We start from the raw sequence: 21,174 nt of genomic DNA, 5'->3' as shown, positions 1-21,174 counted from the left end.
ATTCTTTCTCCTTTCTTTCTATCTTTCTTTTTGAAATATGTTCTTCACACAAAATTTTATAAATCAAATACTTTGTAACTTGCTTTAAAATTTGAGGGAAAGGGCAACTGCTGGATCAAAGTTGGAGAGTTTTGAAAATGCAATGGTTTCTCAACATGGAAGTTCAAAAGTCTACTAAGTTGGATTATTGTTAATTATGGGGAGAGGCCACATCATGTCTAATTAGACCCATTTTCAAAACCTGGCCATTTACTACCGGGCACAAAACTGTCAAGCACAAAAGACCAAGGCCACACTTTAAGTTTCAATTAAAATTATTTATTGCTCATGTCCATGCATGGGAATCTAGTCAATCAATGATTAGCACTAATTTAGCACTAATAAGGGTTAATGGAATTCAAAAGGTGTTGGGCTTATTTCTGATTAAACAATGAATCTAAGCTGATTCCTCTTATGAAACATCCGCCAGGCTCTGCCACTTCTTCTCCTACAGTAATGCCTTGACTGTTCCAAAATCTATAAAGTTAGCCATTGTCTCTGACTCCCCTAACACTGCGACATTTTCTAGAGATAAAACAATGTAAATCTGCAACAACTTACTAGATGGAGATGGTGATGAGCTGTCTATAATGCTTGAATTGTACCACCTTATAATTTAGCACAAATAAGGGTTAATGGATTCAAGAGGTGTTGGACTTAGTCCATTTGTGACTACACAGTGAATCTAAGCTGTCGTCATTTCCGTGATTTTAGAGATTGTGTTTAGGGCAGGTCTGTTCAGCATTGTGCCTTGTGGGTCTTTCTCCTTTCCTGGGGTTCTTTGAATGGTAGTTCTTCATCATGGGCCCCAACCCTCTGCAGAAGAAACAGAATGCCAAATAAAGGATGTACTGACACAACTGAGGCACAGAACTGAAAAAAATACCGAATCTCACAACTTCAATAAATAACATATCAGGTTATCTACCAGCCTTCTTCAAGGTAGACACTTCAGGCTGCAGATGATGAAGGACAGCATGAGGAGATGAAGGAAATCCTGAAATGATTTCCACCCTAACTTCTTCAGAAGGATTGCTAAGTCTTGTCCCATTGCTAGATATAAAGAAAAAGCTCAACATTCAAATGACTGTTTGAAGGGACTGAGCGATAGAGAGAAAGCAACATTTGTCTCTACCTTGACAAGCATTGGACAAAAACAGATTACGACTCATTGACAGAGAGGGTTTATTGAATCTGTTTCCAAAATTTCTCTTTTATTTTATCGGGGGGCTTACTATAAATGGTTCACTGGCTCAGAGAATATTAAGTGTTTTGACTTGAAAATGTCATGGCCCACTTTCTTCATCAAATTTCTTAAGAAATATACAAGTTGGCCTTCAGGCATAGTAAATAGTTACTGGTAGTAATGATTAAAACTGAACAAGGTACTAGGCAAAACATTCATTTTTATTACAGCAATTCTTCACAACAATACCACTTGTAGTTTCTTTCATCTTTACATCTCTTTAACTTCATTCCAGCTTTAAAATAATTATTTTGAAATAACATACAATTCATATTTGTCATAATATAGCCTTTCCTGACGTAACTCGAGATTTAGTCTTAGACAGTCCACTTCAATATCTTCATAATTGACCTAGATGAGAGGGTAGGAGGTGAACCCATCCAATCTGGAGAGAACATTGAGATATGCAGTGAAGAGCAATATAGATGATAAGGGGACTGGAGACTAAACCCTGTGATGAAAAGTATGTCTAGTCTTACAAAGAGAATGTTTTTTAAGGGTGGTGTTTATGGAGATTATCCGTTATCCAGGTCATGGTCATTTCAGATTTGAAAAAGTCAATTTTCAAATAATGAAAATTTTGTTTTAGTTGTAATGGTGCAGTAGTCACATTGATATTCCAATTTATATATTTGTGATCCAGATTTATTTAACAGACTCTTTAGTTGTGGCTCCCATCTCCGCAACCTGATCCAATCCAGTATGCTGTGATTCAGTTCCATGTAGATACTCCCTTGTCATGGGATAGCAGAATGACAGAAGAATGACATCGTAAATTCTTCTCTCCTGGTTGTGATTAGCACCTTTCAGAAGTCGGGTGGAAAGCGGCCAGAAAAGCAGTTGGGAAAATGAAAGGACTATAATGGAGCGTGGAAAAGTCTAAGCACAAAAGTGAAAGCGCAGATTTTACCCTGTGAAAGGGAAGCTCTGGGTTAAGAGGGAGATTGCTAAAACCAGGAGATTGGAGGTCCAGAATTGGTGAGGGGCTTCATCTGATTTTTGGACCTTTCTTTTTGACTTTACTTGAGAAAAGGGAGGCGACGGAGGTGAAAGAATACTGGCATTGATCAAGTCTGATGAATCCTCAGATCTGAGCACAACACGACTATCACATCTATTTAATATTGTGGAGAAGACAAACTGAGCATTATATTGGACTTTGGAAGATTTGTATGTTGATTTAAAAGTTGGAAAGCAAAGAAAGAAAAAGAAGCAAGAGGAAGAAGGCAGAGACAAACAGAAGGCTGGGAAAGATGGTTTTGGGACTGCAGATTAGTCAGCACATTACACCATTTGCTGATTGGAAGGCTGAAAAGAATCCTCTAGCTGGAAGATGGACTTTTAGCTCACCCAACTTGCTTTCTTTATTACGTGATACTACTTAATATTACTAGTTTGGCACTACTTTCTCCTTAAGATAACTTCCTTGCTCTTTGTTTGTTGATTCTCTGAAGCTGTGGTAATCTGTCTCCTACCCTTTCTCTTACTGTTTTGCCCCCTGCCTCCCTAGTGTATCTCCTAAATAGCTTACATAATTCTACTTATTGGGGGGGGCGGGGAATATACTATTATTATAGAGTTAAGAGATTACTGTTGTAAGTATTAATAGTAAAGAGGGATAAACTCTGTTGATATAAACTATTTATAAATTATTTAGACTACTTAAGACATTTTAGATTAATTCCTTAAAGTGTTAATTGATGTACTATTGCTGACCAATTTTCTTATTATATAGACTAGAACACTGTAGTAGATATCTATTTATGATATAGGGGAAAAGACTATGGAGTGAGATATTAAATTGAAATACGTGAATAGACTTTCAAATACAAGACCCAAACACTGAATGGTGATTTGGGATAATATATCTAAAATTGTGCATCAACAAAAACAAATACTTAGAGAGATGACATCCACGACAACTATGGCCTTAAAAACAGGAAGGAAGGCTACCCCGACCCTATCGACTACGTTGACACCCACCCCACCAACAACTCAAAAAACTATTGCGGAGTCCTTAACAGGGGAAAAGCAGCCTAATGTCCCCAACATTAATATACAAACTTCCTTATTATCCTTGCAGGAAGCTGTATCTAAAATGCAAGAAATTATTATTAAAAATCACAATGAAACTAGAGCAGATATAAGCAAATTGAAAGATGAGATGGGGAAACTGAAGGCTGAAATGAAAGTGGATATATCGAAGGTGGAGGGTAAGATAGGGTCTCTGCAGCAAGCCATGGAGAAAAATGAAGTGAAAATAAAAGATATAGAGAGTAGAACAACACGCATGGAGACTAACTTTGAAAGGATGGATGAGGAATTTAAAAATGTACTTAGAGAAATGGAAGACTCACTGGTTCACCTCGAGATGGACAAAGCAATGGCGTATTTAAGGTTCCAGAATGTGGCTGAAGCAAAAAATGAAGAATTGGAACATATGATGGCAGAAATATTGGCTGAATGGTTAGGAAAAGAAAAAGATGACCTAATTAAAGAGTTTGATGAGGTATATAGGGTTAGCACAAGCTACGCCAGATGCAACAACTGCCCAAGAAAAATCCATATCCGCTTCTCTAGGAGATGTCTGAGAGATTTAATTTTGAAAATGTCTAGGGAGGAAACAATATCATATAAAGGCAGAGAAATTATGATTTTAAAACAAATTCCAAAGAAAGTGAGGACGATAAGACAAGATTATAAATTTCTAGCTAATGATTTAAATAGAAAAGGAATCCAATTTAAATGGTTAATCCTGGAAGGGACGTTAATTATGTGGAAAGAGAGGAAAATCAAAATAGAATCAATAGAACAGGCCCAAGACTTTTGTCAACAGCTCACGGATATGAATGGTCAATCCACTAAAAAGAACTTAAAAGGAGACCACAGGAGGACCGATATCGTCACAGAACCCAAAAGGAATGACTTTCTCCAATTTCAGGAAGTGATAAGCCACAACCTGGGAGAGAAGAGCAACTCCCACAACAACAACAAGAAGAGAATCGAATTATTACTAGGCAAAAATCTAAGCAGACATAGATAAATGGTGGAGGGGAAGAAGTTGCTCTCCATCAATATAAATGGATTAAATTCAATATCAAAAAGAAAAAGGATATTTTCAAAACTTATTCAACATAACGCAGATATAATATGTCTTCAAGAAACACATATTTTGAAAAATGATGAAAGACATCTAATTTGTCCAAAATTAGGGAAACTTTTTACGGCACCAGCTGATAAACACAAGAAAAAAGGAATTGCAATTTACGTAAAACAAGATGTAAAGGCAGAATTAACCTGGTCGGATCCCGAAGGAAGAACTCTGGTTATACAAGTTTGGATAAACCACTTAACATTTTTACTTGTAGCAATCTATGCCCCAAATGAAGACCAAGGGAAATTTTTTAAACACCTCCACCAAAAAATAGTAGGCTTTGAAAAAAGGAACATTTGCTTGATTGCTGATTTTAACTCCATTGCAGACTACCAAAAAGACCATAGTAATATGGGAAAAAACAAGAAGGGGAAAAGGGAATTTTCTGCGGCATGTAAGAAAATGATGAAAGAGTTAAATTTAAAAGTTTTATGGAGGGAACAGAACCTTGAACAGAAACAATTTATATACTATTCCAATCCACATAAGACTTGGACTAGAATAGATATGGCTTGGATGGATTTGGATTTGGCTAATGAAATAAAAGAAATTAAAATCCTACCAAATGAATGGGCTGACCACAACCCAATACAGCTAATTTGGAGAGACAGGAGATGAATAAAAAAAAGATGGACACTGAATACCCAAATAGTAAATGAAGAAGAGTATATTAATAAGCTGAAAGAGGAGCTAAACTATTTCCTAAAAGATAATAATAATGAAACAACTTCAAAACAGAATATTTGGGATACTATGAAAGCAATTATAAGAGGTACAAAAATTTCCTATAATGCTATGAGAAAAAAGAGAACTTATGCCCAACAAAATGTATTACAACAACAAATCAAAGACTTAGAAATACAATTACAAAAAACCCCTAAGATCCAAGGAATACAAAACCAGTTAATATTAGCCAAACATAAGCTGAATTTAATTGAACAAGATAAAATAGAAGTTAGCTTGAGAAGGTCCAAACAAAATTATTTTGAACACGCTAATAAACCAGGAAGAGGGCTATCTTATAAACTTAAAAAAGAAAAAGAAAAGAGACTGATACACCAACTAATAGATGAGAAAGGCATACCACAACATGAGATTGAGAAGAAAAAAGATATTATATTAAACTATTTTCAAAGATTATATAAAAAAGAAGAAATCAATGAAGACAAAATAAGAACTTATCTGGAGAATATGAATGATAAAACAATAGGGGAAGGAGAGAAAGAATTATTAAATAAGGATATTACATGGTCTGAGTTGAAATCTGCAATGGAGAACCAAAGTAATAATAAATCCCCTGGTCCAGATGGGATTCCAGTAGAATTGTACAAAGCTACAATAGAGTTAGTAGGGCCACTGATGTTGGAAGTGTTTAACAAAGTACTTTTGGCAGCCAAAATGCCAGACTCATGGAGGGGGGCGTTGATTTCGTTAATTCCGAAGGAGGATGTAGATGCCAGATATATCAACAATTATAGACCAATTTCACTTTTAAACGCTGATTATAAATTATTTACCTCAATTATAGTGAATAGAGTAAAACAAGTTTTAAATTTATACATTCATGAAGATCAAAATGGTTTCCTTCCGTCCTGCCAAATCAAAAATAATCTAAGAACCCTTATTGATGTCTTAGAATATTATGAAGTTCATCCAGAGAAACAATTTGTACTCATGTTTTTAGATGCGGAGAAAGCATTTGATAATCTACATTGGAACTTTTTAATACAAAAAATCTATAACATGAGTCTGGGCACTAAATTCGAGAACATTATCACAACAATTTACAACACCCAACAGGCCAACATACTAATTAATGGTGAACAAACAGGCCCATTAAACATTGAAAAGGGCGTTAGACAGGGTTGCCCCCTCTCACCCCTCCTATTTATACTTGCTTTAGAATCACTGTTAATGCGGATAAGACAAAACTCTGAAATCCAAGGAGTAAGGGTCAAAGCAGAGGAATATAAACTACAGGCGTTTGCAGACGATATGGTTTTCTTCCTAGAGGAACCCATGGAAAAAGGACATAACCTAATAAAAGAACTAGAACAATTTGGTTCAGTAGCAGGATTAAAGATCAATAGAAATAAGACAAAATTAATGACTAAAAATCTAACAGAGAATCAGAGGAAAGAATTAGAAAAAACCATAGTGATACAGGCAACAAAAAAGGTCAAATATTTAGGCATATGGTTAACACCACATAGTAAATCGCTCAAAGAGAATAATTATAATAAACTATTACAGCAAATTAAGAAAGACCTAGAATCCTGGAATAAGCTGCAGCTTTCTCTACTGGGCAGGATTGCCATGATCAAAATGAACATCTTACCAAAATTCCTTTACTTATTCCAGACAATCCCAATTAAATTACCCAAAAAATTTTTTGAAGATATAAATAAGGTAACACTTAAATTTATTTGGCAAGGGAAAAAAGCTAGAATCAATATTAAGGCTTTACAAGATGCAAAAAGTACAGGGGGGCTAGCACTTCCAAAGTGGGAATTATATTATTGGGCAGCCAACTTATTATGGTTAAAAGACTCGGTTAATTTACTCAACAAAAGAACTTTAGCCTTAGAAGGGCACGATCTTCAGAGAGGGTGGCACGCATTTCTATGGGAAGTGGGGAAAACTAAACTGTCATATTTTCATAGACACTTTATTAGAGATTCATTATTAACTAATTGGAAAAAATATGCAAAAAACATTATTTAAAAATTCCAATTTGGCTTTCAACAATGGAGGCAATGGTTCATCCCAACAATTTGGATATAACAAAAATGACTAAATATAAAGATTTACTAGACCCTCTAGGAAAATTAAGAACTCGACAGGATTTGCAGGAACAGGGATTTAAAATCGACCAGTGGTTATATATACGAATCCATAGCAGATACAAACAAGATATCAAAGAGTTTGAAATCTATAGCAAATTACAATATTTAGATAAAATCTTATTAGGATCAAATAAAAAGAATATCTCCAAATTTTATAAATATTTATTGGAGGTAGAATTAGAGCAAGAGATAGTGAAAGGGAACATGATAACGTGGAGTAGGAATATTGGAAGAAGCATTACATTAACAGAATGGGAAAAGATCTGGAATAGAAACATCAAGATTATGAAATCGACGGCGTACAAAGAAAATATGTATAAAACGTTATATAGATGGCACTTACCCCCTTCGAGGTTGGCGAAGATGAACCCTAACATGAGCTCAAGGTGTTGGAAATGCAAAAGCACTGAAGGAACATTTTTCCACACATGGTGGTCTTGTAAAACTACCCAAAAATTTTGGCAAAAAATCAGAAAATGGTTGGAGGAGATAACTAAAGAACAAATAGACTATAAACCAGAGTTCTTCCTGTTAGGGATCTCTGATAGATATTTATCCAAAAAGACAAAATATGTAATAATCCATAATCTAACTGCGGCTAGATTAGCGTTTGCTCAGTGTTGGAAATCACCTCACACACCTTCAGAGCAAATGGTTATTCAGAAAATTTGTGAGTGTGCTGAAATGGATAAACTAACGATGGCGTTAAAAAACAAAGAGTCCTCAACATTTTATGACAACTGGGACTCATGGTATAATTGGCTTACACAGAGACAAATTATGTAAATGATAAAAAGTAACTTAAACATAATGGAAAAGAGGAGTAGACTGGATATGACGAAGAGAAATGATCCTTACAGACTGTCACAAAAAGATATCATTTGTTTTTAATTGTATTTTCTACCCTATTCTCCCTCCCCTTTCCTTCCCTCTCTCCCTCTATATCTTTTCTCTTCCCCCCAACTGGACTTTATCTGGTGTGTTAGGCCGGGTGTTTTCCTTCTTTCCCCCTAGCTGTTTCTTTCTATTTTGTAAATGTATTGTCGGTGTGTTTTTAAATTGTAAATTCAATAAAATCTATTTTAAAAAAAGAAAGAAAAGAAAAGTGAGTTACAGAATTGGAGCAAGACCTGGAAATTTATTTTGCAATAAACTCATCTAGAAAATTATCTGGAAAAGGTCTCAGGGATCTCAGATAGGGTGCCCAACAATAGGACAACAGGAAGCTCAGTTGTTGAAGCAGGTTTGAACTACTGGACACTGCTGAGAAGATGCCTAATGAACTATGGCAGAAAATTCAGTCAACAATTATTAGAACTGCAGTTCAACACAAACCATGCAAGAAACCAGGAAAAAGTGCAAATAGCTCTCAGATGAAACCATCAAAATAACTAAGGAAATAAAAGCTGCCAAGGTAGCAAGATAGAAATACTAGACTGCAAACCGCCAGACATGTCACAGTAAGGCAAAATTAAAGCAATTAACTTTGGAAGAATTACAAAGCAGGCCACCAAAGGACATAGTGGCTGGACACCACCATATTTTTATGGCAAACTATTTTTAAAAAGTTTTCAAATCAAATCTTCTAGTTCAAATTTTTTGCTGGGTTTCATCTAGATCACGGCTGTCAAACCCATGGCCGACAGGCCAGATACATCATGAACTAGCGACATCCATGCCTGGTATAGTGAAGGGGAAGTAACTTGCAATAAGTCATGTGACAATGCCATGACAAAGAGAGTTTGACACCCCTGATCTAGATCATATACGAAGATGTTGAAGAGTATTGGGCCTAAAACAGAACCACTAAGTATGCCAATGGATAATTCCCTCCTTGTAGATGTAGCTCCACTGAGTGAGGTTCATTATCTAGTCACAAATCCATTTAGATTTCTTTCTATCCCACATTGTTCTATCTTATCAGGATTCAAGCTGTGATCTACTTTGTCAGATGGCCCACTGATTTCTAAGTAAACTGTGTTCTCCACTAATTTAGCCACTGTATCCAAACAAGACAATAAGTTTTCTTTGCCCTTATCTATTTTTTGACATACTACCTTCTTTTGTTTTATCCTTTTATAGTACATAAAACATGTTACTTAATGTACAAATGAAGACAAAGTAAAATTCTTTAAACATTTCATAGATCAGTCGTCCCTCTTCTCTTATTAAACATGGTCATTGGGCAAGGGGAATAAAGCAACCTCTTCTATTTTTATAGAATATCAACATGAATGCCCTTAGGTGGAAAAAAAACATGTTTTCTTTAAGGTGAGCCTAGTTTCAACAAGGCGGAGGAACTGGGAACAGAACCTCATCCCTAACATGTTTGTTCATGGTTCACATGTCCACAATTAAGAGATAGCTTAAACTTAGATACGAAAAGGTGTGGATTTCACCTTGGAAAAAAAATTGAAATTGCATTGTGTGTTCCTGATGAAAATGTTAGGGATGAGGTTTACAAACTGTTACTAAAACTGAGTTTGGAAAATGACTATGAGAAAGGTTGCATGATGCACTGGATAATTTTTTTTTTGCTATAAAATAATGATCGAGAATGGAAAAATATGTGGATTTTTGGACTGAATTATATATTGAATCTGAAAGAAATTTCTATAGGGTTAGGTATTACTGGCACTTAACTCCTGAAAAATTGTGAAAGATCTATAACCGAGTTAAAATATATACGGGCAATGTAATTGCAAGGTGATATTTTCAACTCTTCTGTTGACATATGATAAAACAAAGAAATATTGGGATCAGATTTTTATCCTAATTCAGAAGGTTTTAAAAATAGATACAAAACTAAGAACAGATGTTTCCTTTCCATTAATGGCAAATAACTGGTTTTAAGTAGGTTTTAAAACTCATCGTTATTTTAAAGCTCAAAGCATAATCCCATAACTTGGTTATTCCTTCTTCCCAGGTAGGCGTCAAACATCTTTTTCAGGAAGCATATAGCACAGCACTTATCTTACACAGAAGTAGTCAAAACGACTTTGAAGAAAATTCTTTCTTAAAATTAATACTTTTGCTTGGTTGAGAATTTATTTCAAAATTTGCAGCTTGCAGAGGAAGCAGGGCATGAGTATTACAATCTATATATAGCTAAAGAAAGAACATTAACTACCCCATTATCCTTTAACATCCAAAGGGGCCATACATAATCTAGTAAAATTCTGTATTTATATATGGAAAATCTTTCACATTTGGGCATTTAATATACTGGACATGTGTCAATCGAAATTTAATTCATGTAATCTTCATCCATTTTAAACTAGACAGGACACATGCATTCTCTGATCTTAAAACAGATATTCTTTTAAATACTTCTTTTCACCATATCATATTTTGTGTATGAATGAAGATAAAACAAGGTCTGAGAGATCTTTCTAAATTAATTCAAACTAAATTAATATTCAAAAAACGCTTCATGAATATTCTAAAGATATTTCATTAAAAATGAACACAAAAAGATAGTTACACTTCTTTCCTTATTAAATATTCCTTCTTGTTCATCTCAGGCCTCAATAAAATGATGTAGCATTTGGGGCAAAATATACACCCCAGTAAACCAGCACTTGAGCATAAGATAGAGAAGATCTCCACAGCTACCATGTATTTCCCTTTGGTGCTCAGGTAGGTTGGAACAAATGACAACCAAACGCTGCAAAAGACCAACATGCTGAAAGTGATAAACTTGGCCTCATTGAAACTGCTAGGCAACTTCCTGGCTTGAAAAGCAATGTTAAAGCTGACAATGGCCAGGAACCCCATGTAACCCAGAACACAGTAAAACATGATCACCGAGCCTTCATTGCATTCCATTATGATTTGTTCCTTCAGTGAGTGCAGGTCTGTATCTGGGAAAGGGGGAGAGATACTCAGCCAAACAATGCAAATTCCCACCTGGATGAAAGAACCCAAAAGGACAATAGAATTGGACAATCCTTTCCCTACCCATTTCCTCATTCCAGAGCCTGGTTTGGTTGCCATGAATGCCAGAATCACAGTCGTGGTTTTTGCCAATACAGATGAAAGGGCCATTGAGAAGATAATGCCAAAAGTCATTTGCCGGAGAAGGCAGGTCATCTTTTCAGGTCTTCCCATGAAGAGGAAAGAACAGAGGAAGCAGAGAAGAAGGGAGAGAAGGAGGATACAAGTGAGGTTCCAGTTGTTGGCTTTAACAATTGGAGTCTCTTTATGCATCCAAAAGATTCTCACCACAAGGATTGTAATCAAAGAAAAAACAGTAGTCAATGTAACAAAGAGGATTCCTAAAGGTTCATAATAAGACAGAAAGGTAAATACTTTGGGAACACATTGAGTTTGGATGTTGCTTGGATATTCATCATCTGGACATTTCATGCAGACATCTATATCTGGAAAAAGGAAAACAAAGTTATATTTCCAATATATGAAACTTTATATCAGTTCAGAATATATAGAGTACAATTGATTTTGATACGTTGCCTATTTTCTGAAGAGTGGATAGCAAATACCTTTTTAATTCAAAAACATACATCAGTCCCAATTTAACCCTGAGAGCCTTCATTATGCACACAGGGATTGACTGGGAATCAAAAGCAAATAAAAGTATTATCTCTCCTCTGTTCATTTGTAAAATGAGGAGATTACTAATATATCTTTAAATGCCATTCCAGTGTGGACAAGTAATAATTGCCATTTCAGAGAAAATTAGGTTTGTAGAAATAAATATTATAAATACTTGGTACTATTTGCATATTTAAAGAGAATAATACTGATTGATTTGTTCTTTGTATTAGTTTGATCATGAGATAGAAGTTAATATTTTCTGTTAAATATATATTTGTAAATACAACTCTATTAAATGGAAAGTGATAGCTAAACAATGCAAATCAGTTGCACATTCTTTTCTTTTTGCTGAAAGATTAATTCTTCAGCAATGAATGAATAAATATATGGCCCAGATTATCCAGTTCATTTAATACCTTGGCCTATGAATGAATTCCTTTAAAGTTCATTGATGCATTGTTGATTTCCCCACAATATTATTAAAATAAACATATGTTTAACATTTTAGTTACATATACAATAGACCTCAATTTATAACTACAATAGTGCCCCAAATTTCTCTTGTTAAATGAAACACTTGTTAACTTAGTTTTGCCCCATATTACAACCTTTCTTGCCACAGTTGTTATGACATACAAACCACCACAAATTTGAGTCAGTTGAAGGTATTAAAATTGGGCATAACTCCCTTTTTTCATTGCCACTGTAATTTCAAACAGTCAACAAATAAACTATTTTGAGGACTTCTTTTAAACATGCATAGAAGGAGATAAAAGACAGAGCAAGGAAAAGAGAGACAAGAGTGACAGAAGAGATTTTTCCTCTTTTTTCTTTTGTTTTTACTGTTATTTTTATGATTCTCTTTAAATAAATCAGGACATTGGAGTGGATTTTTGCTGCCTGGTTAGCCAAAGTCCTCACATCTTTTTCTCCTACCTATATCATCAGAGATCCGTCCTTCTGAACAGGGCACACAGTCATAGCAACAAAATTTCTCTCCTTCCTTCTTCTTTCTTCTGGAGCCAGGATAGCAGTGATCATTGCACAGAGAAAGAGGAAGCACCTGAGCAGTAATATGTAAGAGAGAATCAGAGGATAAAATATTTGCATTAATTGAGATTTCCCAAACATGATGAGGAAGCAAAAGAAAATAAAAAGGAGAAAGCTTGAATTAATGGGAAGGAATTGGCACTGACTTTTTTGGATGTTCTGGCAGAGGCCCTGAAAGGGCAGAAAATTATGTCTTCCACAGGACCTCACACATGTTCAAAATATTCTTAATGAATACTTTAGTTAATACTTTTCCTGAACAATCAAATGTAATACAGATTCTTTTGGGGGCAGAATGTTTAAAAACAGAATGTGGCACTAGAGATGGTCCCTGAATTACAACCACAGTGGGGTACAAAATTTCATTCATAAGATATTGCTCTTGAATGTCAGGATACTATGTGAAAAAATGGATTTTGCAACCCTTTTTACAATGGCAGTAAAGTAATCTATTGCTATTATTCCAATCACCTGTTCATTCTGAAATCAATAATACAAAAAGTACATTTTTTTCCAAGAAAGTTGAGAAAAAATCATCAACTCATGGTCACGTGACCTTGGGAAACTACAGCTGTTCATTAATCTGAGTCAGCTGCCATTTGCCCAAGGCAGGCAATAGGAGGTCTAAATAATTACTTTTCAGTCCATGTTAAATTTGAAAGGTTGTTAAGTGACCAATCATAAGTCCAGAACTATCTGTACTTACATTGGTAATCTGTGCATCCCAAGCATAACTGGAAATATTTGCTATAAACCTGCCATAGACACATCAATGCTCAATAGCATGTACAGATAATGTGATACCTCATCAGCTTGAAATGCCCCAAAACACCAAGACATCACTTTCTCCAATTATTTCAATTGTATTTGACAATTTTTCTAAAGAGTTTCTTACTTTTGTTATTAGTTGAGAATCTGCAGCTTCTTCTCACCTGGTTAAAGCTCCTGTGCCATACAATTTGATTGTCATTAAGAATTAATGTTCTGCCTGGTGAAGACCTGGGTTGCAATGTTCCAACGTTGACTCGAGAAAAGGAATTATTGTGGAAAGTAATCCAGTTTGCAACATTAAAACCCGTAATCAGTTCTCTGTTTTCATCAAATGCAATAGTGTCTCCCATACTGTTGTTGAATACAATGCTTTTCAAGAAAGAATTAAACTAGATTTTTTTAAAAAAATGAAAGAAATTAACAGCAAAACTTTGAAATCAAACAAATACAGAAAATTATTTCAAGCTGAACTATCCTGTGTTGAAAAATTCAAATGAAGATTGAGGGTGTCTTCAAGTCAGTCTTGACTGCTATCTGGGGCAGAGTCTGTAGTTTTTTTGGCAAGATGTCCAGAATTGGTTTGCCATTACATTCTTTCTAGGAGTGAGAGAGAAGGACTGGCCTAAGGTCACCAATTGGATTTGTGCCTAATAAGGAATAGAAGAAACTTCTTCTTTTTGTAGGCTAGTGCCTCACCATCACGCCAAATTAATTATCCTCATATATGTGTCATATTTTATAAAAGGAAGATATTTAAGTATCCATTCTGATGTGCACTCAGATTCTGAATTCCCATCTTAAAAAGTGTTTCTCAAATTCCATGACAAAGTGATCTGTACTCCTTGAACACAGGGATCATATACAATTCGTAACCCAGCTCTAACTTTAGAAGAAATGTTGTCTTTTCTCCCTTCTGATCTTCCAAAATAACACAAAATTAAAGCTTAATATCTTATTCTTTCCCACTTACACAAAATCACTTCATAGTCGGCCATGTGTGGCCCTTAGAATTCAAAACAAATTAACATGCAAAAGTTCAGCTCTTAGGAAAAACAACTATAATCATCTTTGGATAATGGCTGTGACCCAATAAATTCTGTAGAATAGAACATTTTCTCTTAAACCAAGGATAACCTTTTAAATTATTAGTTATAATGTATTAATTATAATTATATCTACTAATGTAAAAAAGTTATTTTCTTCAAGAGAAAAAAGAATATCCAAAAAAAATTGATTGGTGAAGCAATGCTGTATAACATCATTCTAAGAAGCTTTTCTTCAAGAGAAAAAACATCATTGTAAGATGCTTTATATGTAACATCATACTCACTACATGATGGTGCAAATAACAAACAATATATTAGAAATAAAAAAAAAATACCTGCCAGGGTCGTAAATCCTGAAATATTATTTCTTCTGTTCGCATTGCATTTCTAGATCTGGATCTTGATTTGAGTAGGACATGTAACAAATGTACCATAACATGGACTGCATTGTAAATGTTGTAACTGTGTCCACTCATGCTCATTTGAAATAATATATTTGGCAGACTCTCTAAATTTTCATTGCCAGTGCACAATACCTTGTTATCTTCATTTATACCAGAAACGTGTAATGGGCAGTCAAATGCCTGTTCCCAAAAATTCTGAATGAAATTGTCTTCTTTTACCCAAGATGGCCTTACAGTGTGAAGAAATTCCTGAAATCCAGGGGGCGTCATTGAGCGAACTGCAAATGATAGAGCACCATGGAAACTCTGTATGTCCCAAAGTCTCTGAATGGACAGGGATTCAAAATTCCAATGACATGTAATAATCCATACTTTACCCAAAGGTTGCAGTGAAACCAAAGATGCTCCAAGGATGATCAATCTCAGAGATTGCATGGCTGGAGCTAGGGCATATATTAAACACACTTTAACTTTATCATCCATAAAGAGTTGTTCATATCTTAACTCCATTGTAATCAAGTGTATATATTCATTTATATATGCCCTTGGTGGTGTTCTAAGTATGAAAGCATAACAAATGTTGTTTTGGAAAAGCAATGGTTCCATTTTCTGCAAAAACATGTCCCCATAGTCATCATCTACAGCCATGATCCCAATCCATATCCATCCAAAATGCTGAAGTAATTGAATAATCCCAATGTATTGATGCATTTCATTTGGAACCATTTGGTATAAGAATGGAAATATATTTTTTTCATCATGCAGTGGAGTAAATGTCCCAAAGGCCAGCTAAAAGGCATTATATAACAAATATATAAACCATTACGTGAGATTAAGGAATGGGATTCATCTTTATCATAAATAAGGCAAAAAATCAGAATGGAAGTTTACTTGAAATTAAATAGTAAGTTCATATATTTGGAATATTGCATGAGTTACAACAGTTGTCTGTGTTTCTGAGCCCGTTTTAACTGATTGTTGCAACACTTAAAACATAGCACAAGATCAACAGCCAGGCATATATGATATGCAAAAGTCTTTTAGTTTTACTACCTGAAGCGAGTCAAGAACCATGTGGGAAAGACAGAGTATTTTCTATAGTCACCCAATCACTTTGATACTCAAAGCCAACAGTCGTTTGCTAATCTTCCATATTTGGAGGAAACTGTAAAGAATTCTTGGTTATTAACTATTTAATCCTCTCTACATTTTATTCGTGTTCACACTAATTAAATGAACAATACAGACAATTGACTCAGCGTTCATCTTTCCAAGGTCAGTAAAATGAGGACCCAGATTGTTGGGGGCAATAGGCTGATTATGTAAAATGCTTAGAGAGGGTGGTAAAGCCCTGAAAAGCAGTAGATAAGTCTAAATGCTTTTGATATTCTCCTAGATTTTCCCCCTGGGAATTTCAATTCTGAAAAGGAGCCTAAATGTACTTTAAGAATAGAAGGAATTAAAGAAACTTAAGATTTCCAGTGAGCCAACTGAAGGATCTACCTGTGGAATCTTGTAATTGGAAAGAACAGTAGCCATGGTGAATGAAGTCTCTGTCAAACGTCCTCCAATGGCAGCAATAAATGGTTTCTTTAAATCATAGGTAAAGTTGGGAACAAACTTCCGCTGTGTAGAAAGTAAGCTCAAAGTTGCTTTATAAGTTATCTTCGCAGGAAAGTAATTGTTCACAATGTGGAAACCCAGTGTGATGTTTGGTAAGAGCTCTGGGTTCATATTGATTTCATTTACAGCAAACACCAAAGCAAGAATCTCCTGATATAGATTTGGCACATAACTGAAATAAAAATATTAAATATAATTAAACAGCATTAAAAGCAGAGGTGGCATTCAGCAGGTTCTGACCAGTTTTGGAGAACCAGGAGGGGAAATTTTGAATAGTTTGGGGATCAGGCAAATATCATCTCTGACTAGAGATTTTAAAGTATCCTTCCACTGCCATGCCCATCAAGGCATGCCCACCGAACTGGCAGTAAAAAAAAATTTGAATCCTGTCATTGATTAAAAGTGTATCCTATACTTATACATGTGTATAACTCAGACAAATAATACTGTAAACTAATGGAGAGCTGCATTAAATGGCAAGAAGAGCAGCATGATTATTTTTCTCCCTGACAACCAACAAGTGATTTGGTTGCCAAAGCCAATTCTTTATCAATGCACTCCCCAAATTTTAAAGGGTGCATCTAAATACTACCCTGCTGAGAAAGCTTGGCTATTAGAGACTTGGACTGCAAGAAATCAAAACAACAATAAATGAAGGTCTTGGATAGTATACGTTACCTATTCTCTATAATGCTCCCAAAAAGAGATATAAAAGAGAAATAGGACTCAACTGTTTTAAACATTAAAGACTTCTTGGAAACTTTTGAAAAAACAATGTTTGCCATCTTATAAGTTTTAAATGAAAAATTAGATAAAGGGTTTGATAAATTCCTAATCGTTCACATCAGGAAGACATCCAGAATAGAGCCATTACATGCACCCAGAAGGCAGCTGTCAAGAGACATTGTGTCCCAATTTTCAGGAAAGTTTACTTTAAAAAAGTGCTATGGATCTATCTTCAATAGAAATCCACATTCTTTCGGAGTGGGAATAGTTGTTTGAAAAGATTCCAGTTATAATTTTAAAGAAAAATAAAGAGGTTAAACTCGAAGAAGTTGTTTTTATACAAATATAGATTCATAAGTTTATGAATTGTGTATTAGTTGGAAACCATTATTGTTGATGAAAAATATCTATCAGTATTCAATTGGGAGGGGGACATTTTATCTGCATGTTTAATATTACGCCTTATAAACCCTTTTCCTTGGTTTTTGTTTCTATATTCTTTTTTCTTCCTTTTTATTTAATTTTGACTTGGGAAACAAATAAAAAAAGAATGTGTGTGTGTGTGTGTGTGCGCGTGTATACATATATAACTGAATCTCCTGAATTTACTCCTTATCAGAGTAATACTAGACATTGGATGATAATTAGAAAAGAAAGGCTTCAAATGACACTTATCTTTATACTCTTCAACAAATGATATTTGGTAGATAGATAGGAAGACTCCTATTATTAGCCTGGTTTATAAACACATTGTCATAAACAATTACAAATGTTTTATGAATCACAGAGTAAACACCAGAAGAATCATATATGGATTTGGTACAGTGTGTGAAGGCAGATGGAGTTTTCTACTCAGTAGTCAATTTTTGTACACTCAAGAAAAAGAGAGAACTAATTAATAGAAAATTTCCAATGGCATTATGCGTATGAAAATTTTAAAAGATTTATCACTATAATCCTGGTGCTTCTTTCCTCCCCACCCCAATTATTTTGCACTTGCTAGTCTGAAGAAAATAAAGTAGAATTCCTTACATCGCTTCATTGATCAATAACCGAGAGGGATCTTCAGTGAAGGAGGGGCTGCTGTGAAAGAAAAAGGCTTGAGAGGTAACCATCCCCAAAATAACATTTCCTGGTTGAGCAAATTGATGGGGTATAGGAAGAGGGTCATCAGGTATGCTACAATTGATAGCATATGTTTTGCATTTAATACAGAATAGGAATACAAAGAAGATCATTCTTGCCCCCCCCCACCCTATTATTGACAATTGTTCCTATTCAGAAAAATATCCCATCTCTAGGACAAAGGCATGGCATCATTTTTGATTTTCCTTACATATATGGCATCTGAAACATTTGCAACCTTGCTGGAATATTTTCTTCAAACAGATTTCTCAGGGTATATCCTCCCATTTATGAAAATAGGAATAAGAAATAGGAAAGGGGAAAAGGAAAAGAGAAAGAAAAAAGTCCCGAAACTATTAAGAATGAAATAGAGATAAAATAGCTTGGAACATGAAATGAAGATTAGAATAGAAATGATTCAAATGAGAGCTCTCTATACACTATTCAACAAATTATATTTCTCATATATAGAAAAAGCATTCCTATTACTAGGTTTTCTAAAAATTGAGTTTTATAAGCTAAAGAAGAGGCTTATAATTTTGATGCTTGGGGAAATAATCAATTCTCAATATTTTGTACATCTCCCCTGAGAAAAGAGATAGAATTCTGTACTTAATTGCTGTAATTTGCTTTGATATTTTTTTACACCATGAAAGTGCCGTGAGCTTTTTTTAATAAAATTTTCTGGCAAATATTCAAATCAAACTTCCTATATATCAATTGAAGGAAGTGAATAAAACTGAACAATATATTCGGTAAAAGATTCATTTTCATAAATAATAAATTTGTCAGTTCTAAGTTGTCCATCAAAATCAAAGAATTGTTTTGGTACTTTGCCCTGACTTATTTCAATATTTATCTGAGTTTTCTCCAGTTGTGGGATGATCACTGAATTCCAATCTTCCACCAAACACTAACTTTCATTAGAAATCCTATTAATTACTTGTACATTGATAATAAAACACTACTTCGTCTTCAGTTTGGGCATTAATTCTCAGTATCAAAACCATAGTTCCAAGTAAACTAACTTCCATTCAAGCAAATCTCTGATGCTCATTAGTCAATGCAATTCCTGTGTTAATGTGGAAATTTATACACAAAACAACTCTCTTTCTTTCATTCATTCATTATTTGTTTCCTTCCTTCTCACTTTTTCTTTCTTTCTTCTTTCTTTCTTCCTTTCCTTTTTTTCTTCTTCCTTCCTTCATTTCTTTCTTCTTCCTTCCTTCCTTTCTTCATTCTTTCTCCTTTCTTTCTATCTTTCTATCTGAAATACGTTCTTCACACAAAATTTTATAAATCAAATACTTTGTAACTTGCTTTAAAATTTGAGGGAAAGGGCAACTGCTGGATCAAATTTGAAGAGTTTTGAAAATGTAATGCTTTATCAACATAGAAGTTTAAAAGTCTACAAAGTTGGGTTATATTTATTTATGGGGAGGGGCCACATCATGTCTAATTAGACCCATTTTCAAAACCTGGCCATTTACTACCAGGCACAAAATTGTCAAGCACAAAAGACCAAGGCCACAATTTAAGTTTCAATTAAAATTATTTATTGCTCGTGTCCATGTATGGGAATCTAGTCAATCAATGATTAGCACTAATTTAGCACTAATAAGGGTTAATGGAATTCAAAAGGCGTTGAGCTTATTTCTGAATAAACAGTGAATCTAAGCTGATTCCTCTTATGAAACATCTGCCAGGCTCTGCCACTTCTTCTCCTACAGTAATGCCTTGACTGTTCCAAAATCTATAAAGTTAGCCATTGTCTCTGAATCCCCTAACACTGTGACATTTTCTAGAGATAAGACGGTGTAAATCTGCAACAACTTACTAGATGGAGATGGCGTTGAGCCGTCTATAATGCTTGAATTGTACCACCTTATAATTTAGCACTAATAAGGGTTAATGGATTCAAGAGGTGTTGGACTTAGTCCATTTGTGACTACACAGTGAATCTAAGCTGTTGTCATTTCCCTAATTTAAGAGATTGTGTTTAGGGCAGGTCTGTTCAGCATTGTGCCTTGTGGGTCTTTCTCCCTTCCTGGGGTCCTTTGAATGGTAGTTCTTCATCATGGGCCCCAACTGTTATGTCCTGAGGACTCAAGGAGTTCTCACTCAGGTCCACTCACTTGTGTGGGCGTTATTTCCCCCATTCCCATTGGTCAGTTCTCCCCAGCAGCCAGCTATAAAAGCAGGCTGTGGGGTCCAACTGGCTGCTGATTGCTGCGAGCCAGTTCCAGGCTTGGCAAGCACGGTCAGCCCTTTATTTGTAAATAAAGTACTGTTGCACTCATGCTCTGGTTCAGCCTCTCATTGCTCAAACTTAACACTGGCGACGAGGATGGGATGGCTACCAGAAGCACCTTGCAACCGCTGAGTCACTAGCCACCGATCTACAGCCCAGAGAGCGATCGGTTGGCAACAGAAACGCTGATCCGCAGCCAGAGAGCGGTCAGCTAGCGAAACGAGCGATCAAAAGAGCAAACGCAGATCCGCAGCCAGAGAAAGCGGTCTGAGTCAAATAGTTAGAAGCGTCTGTGCCGCTTGTTAGCCTCGCTACGGGGAAAGTGAAGCGCTGCGA

The 21,174-nt window shown here is 35.1% G+C and overlaps 1 protein-coding gene across 1 annotated transcript; it reads right to left on the bottom strand.

Moving 5' to 3' along the window:
• Window positions 1-10,765: 10,765 nt before the first annotated feature.
• Window positions 10,766-17,641, bottom strand: LOC148124230 (vomeronasal type-2 receptor 26-like). Its single transcript, XM_087916066.1, has 6 exons — window positions 17,580-17,641; window positions 16,617-16,908; window positions 15,045-15,902; window positions 13,825-14,052; window positions 12,779-12,905; window positions 10,766-11,667 (listed from the first exon to the last, which is right to left on the bottom strand). Exons 1-6 carry the CDS (start codon window positions 17,639-17,641, stop codon window positions 10,766-10,768), a joined length of 2,469 nt encoding a protein of 822 aa, XP_087772192.1.
• Between the last annotated feature and the right edge of the window lie 3,533 nt (window positions 17,642-21,174).

This window comes from Pseudonaja textilis, chromosome Z (genome assembly GCF_049901715.1).
Source record: "Pseudonaja textilis isolate UNSWEBS1 chromosome Z, rPseTex1.2, whole genome shotgun sequence".
Lineage (NCBI taxonomy): Eukaryota > Metazoa > Chordata > Lepidosauria > Squamata > Elapidae > Pseudonaja > Pseudonaja textilis.
Note: the sequence above shows the minus strand (reverse complement) of the source record. Positions and strands in the feature narration are given on the sequence as shown.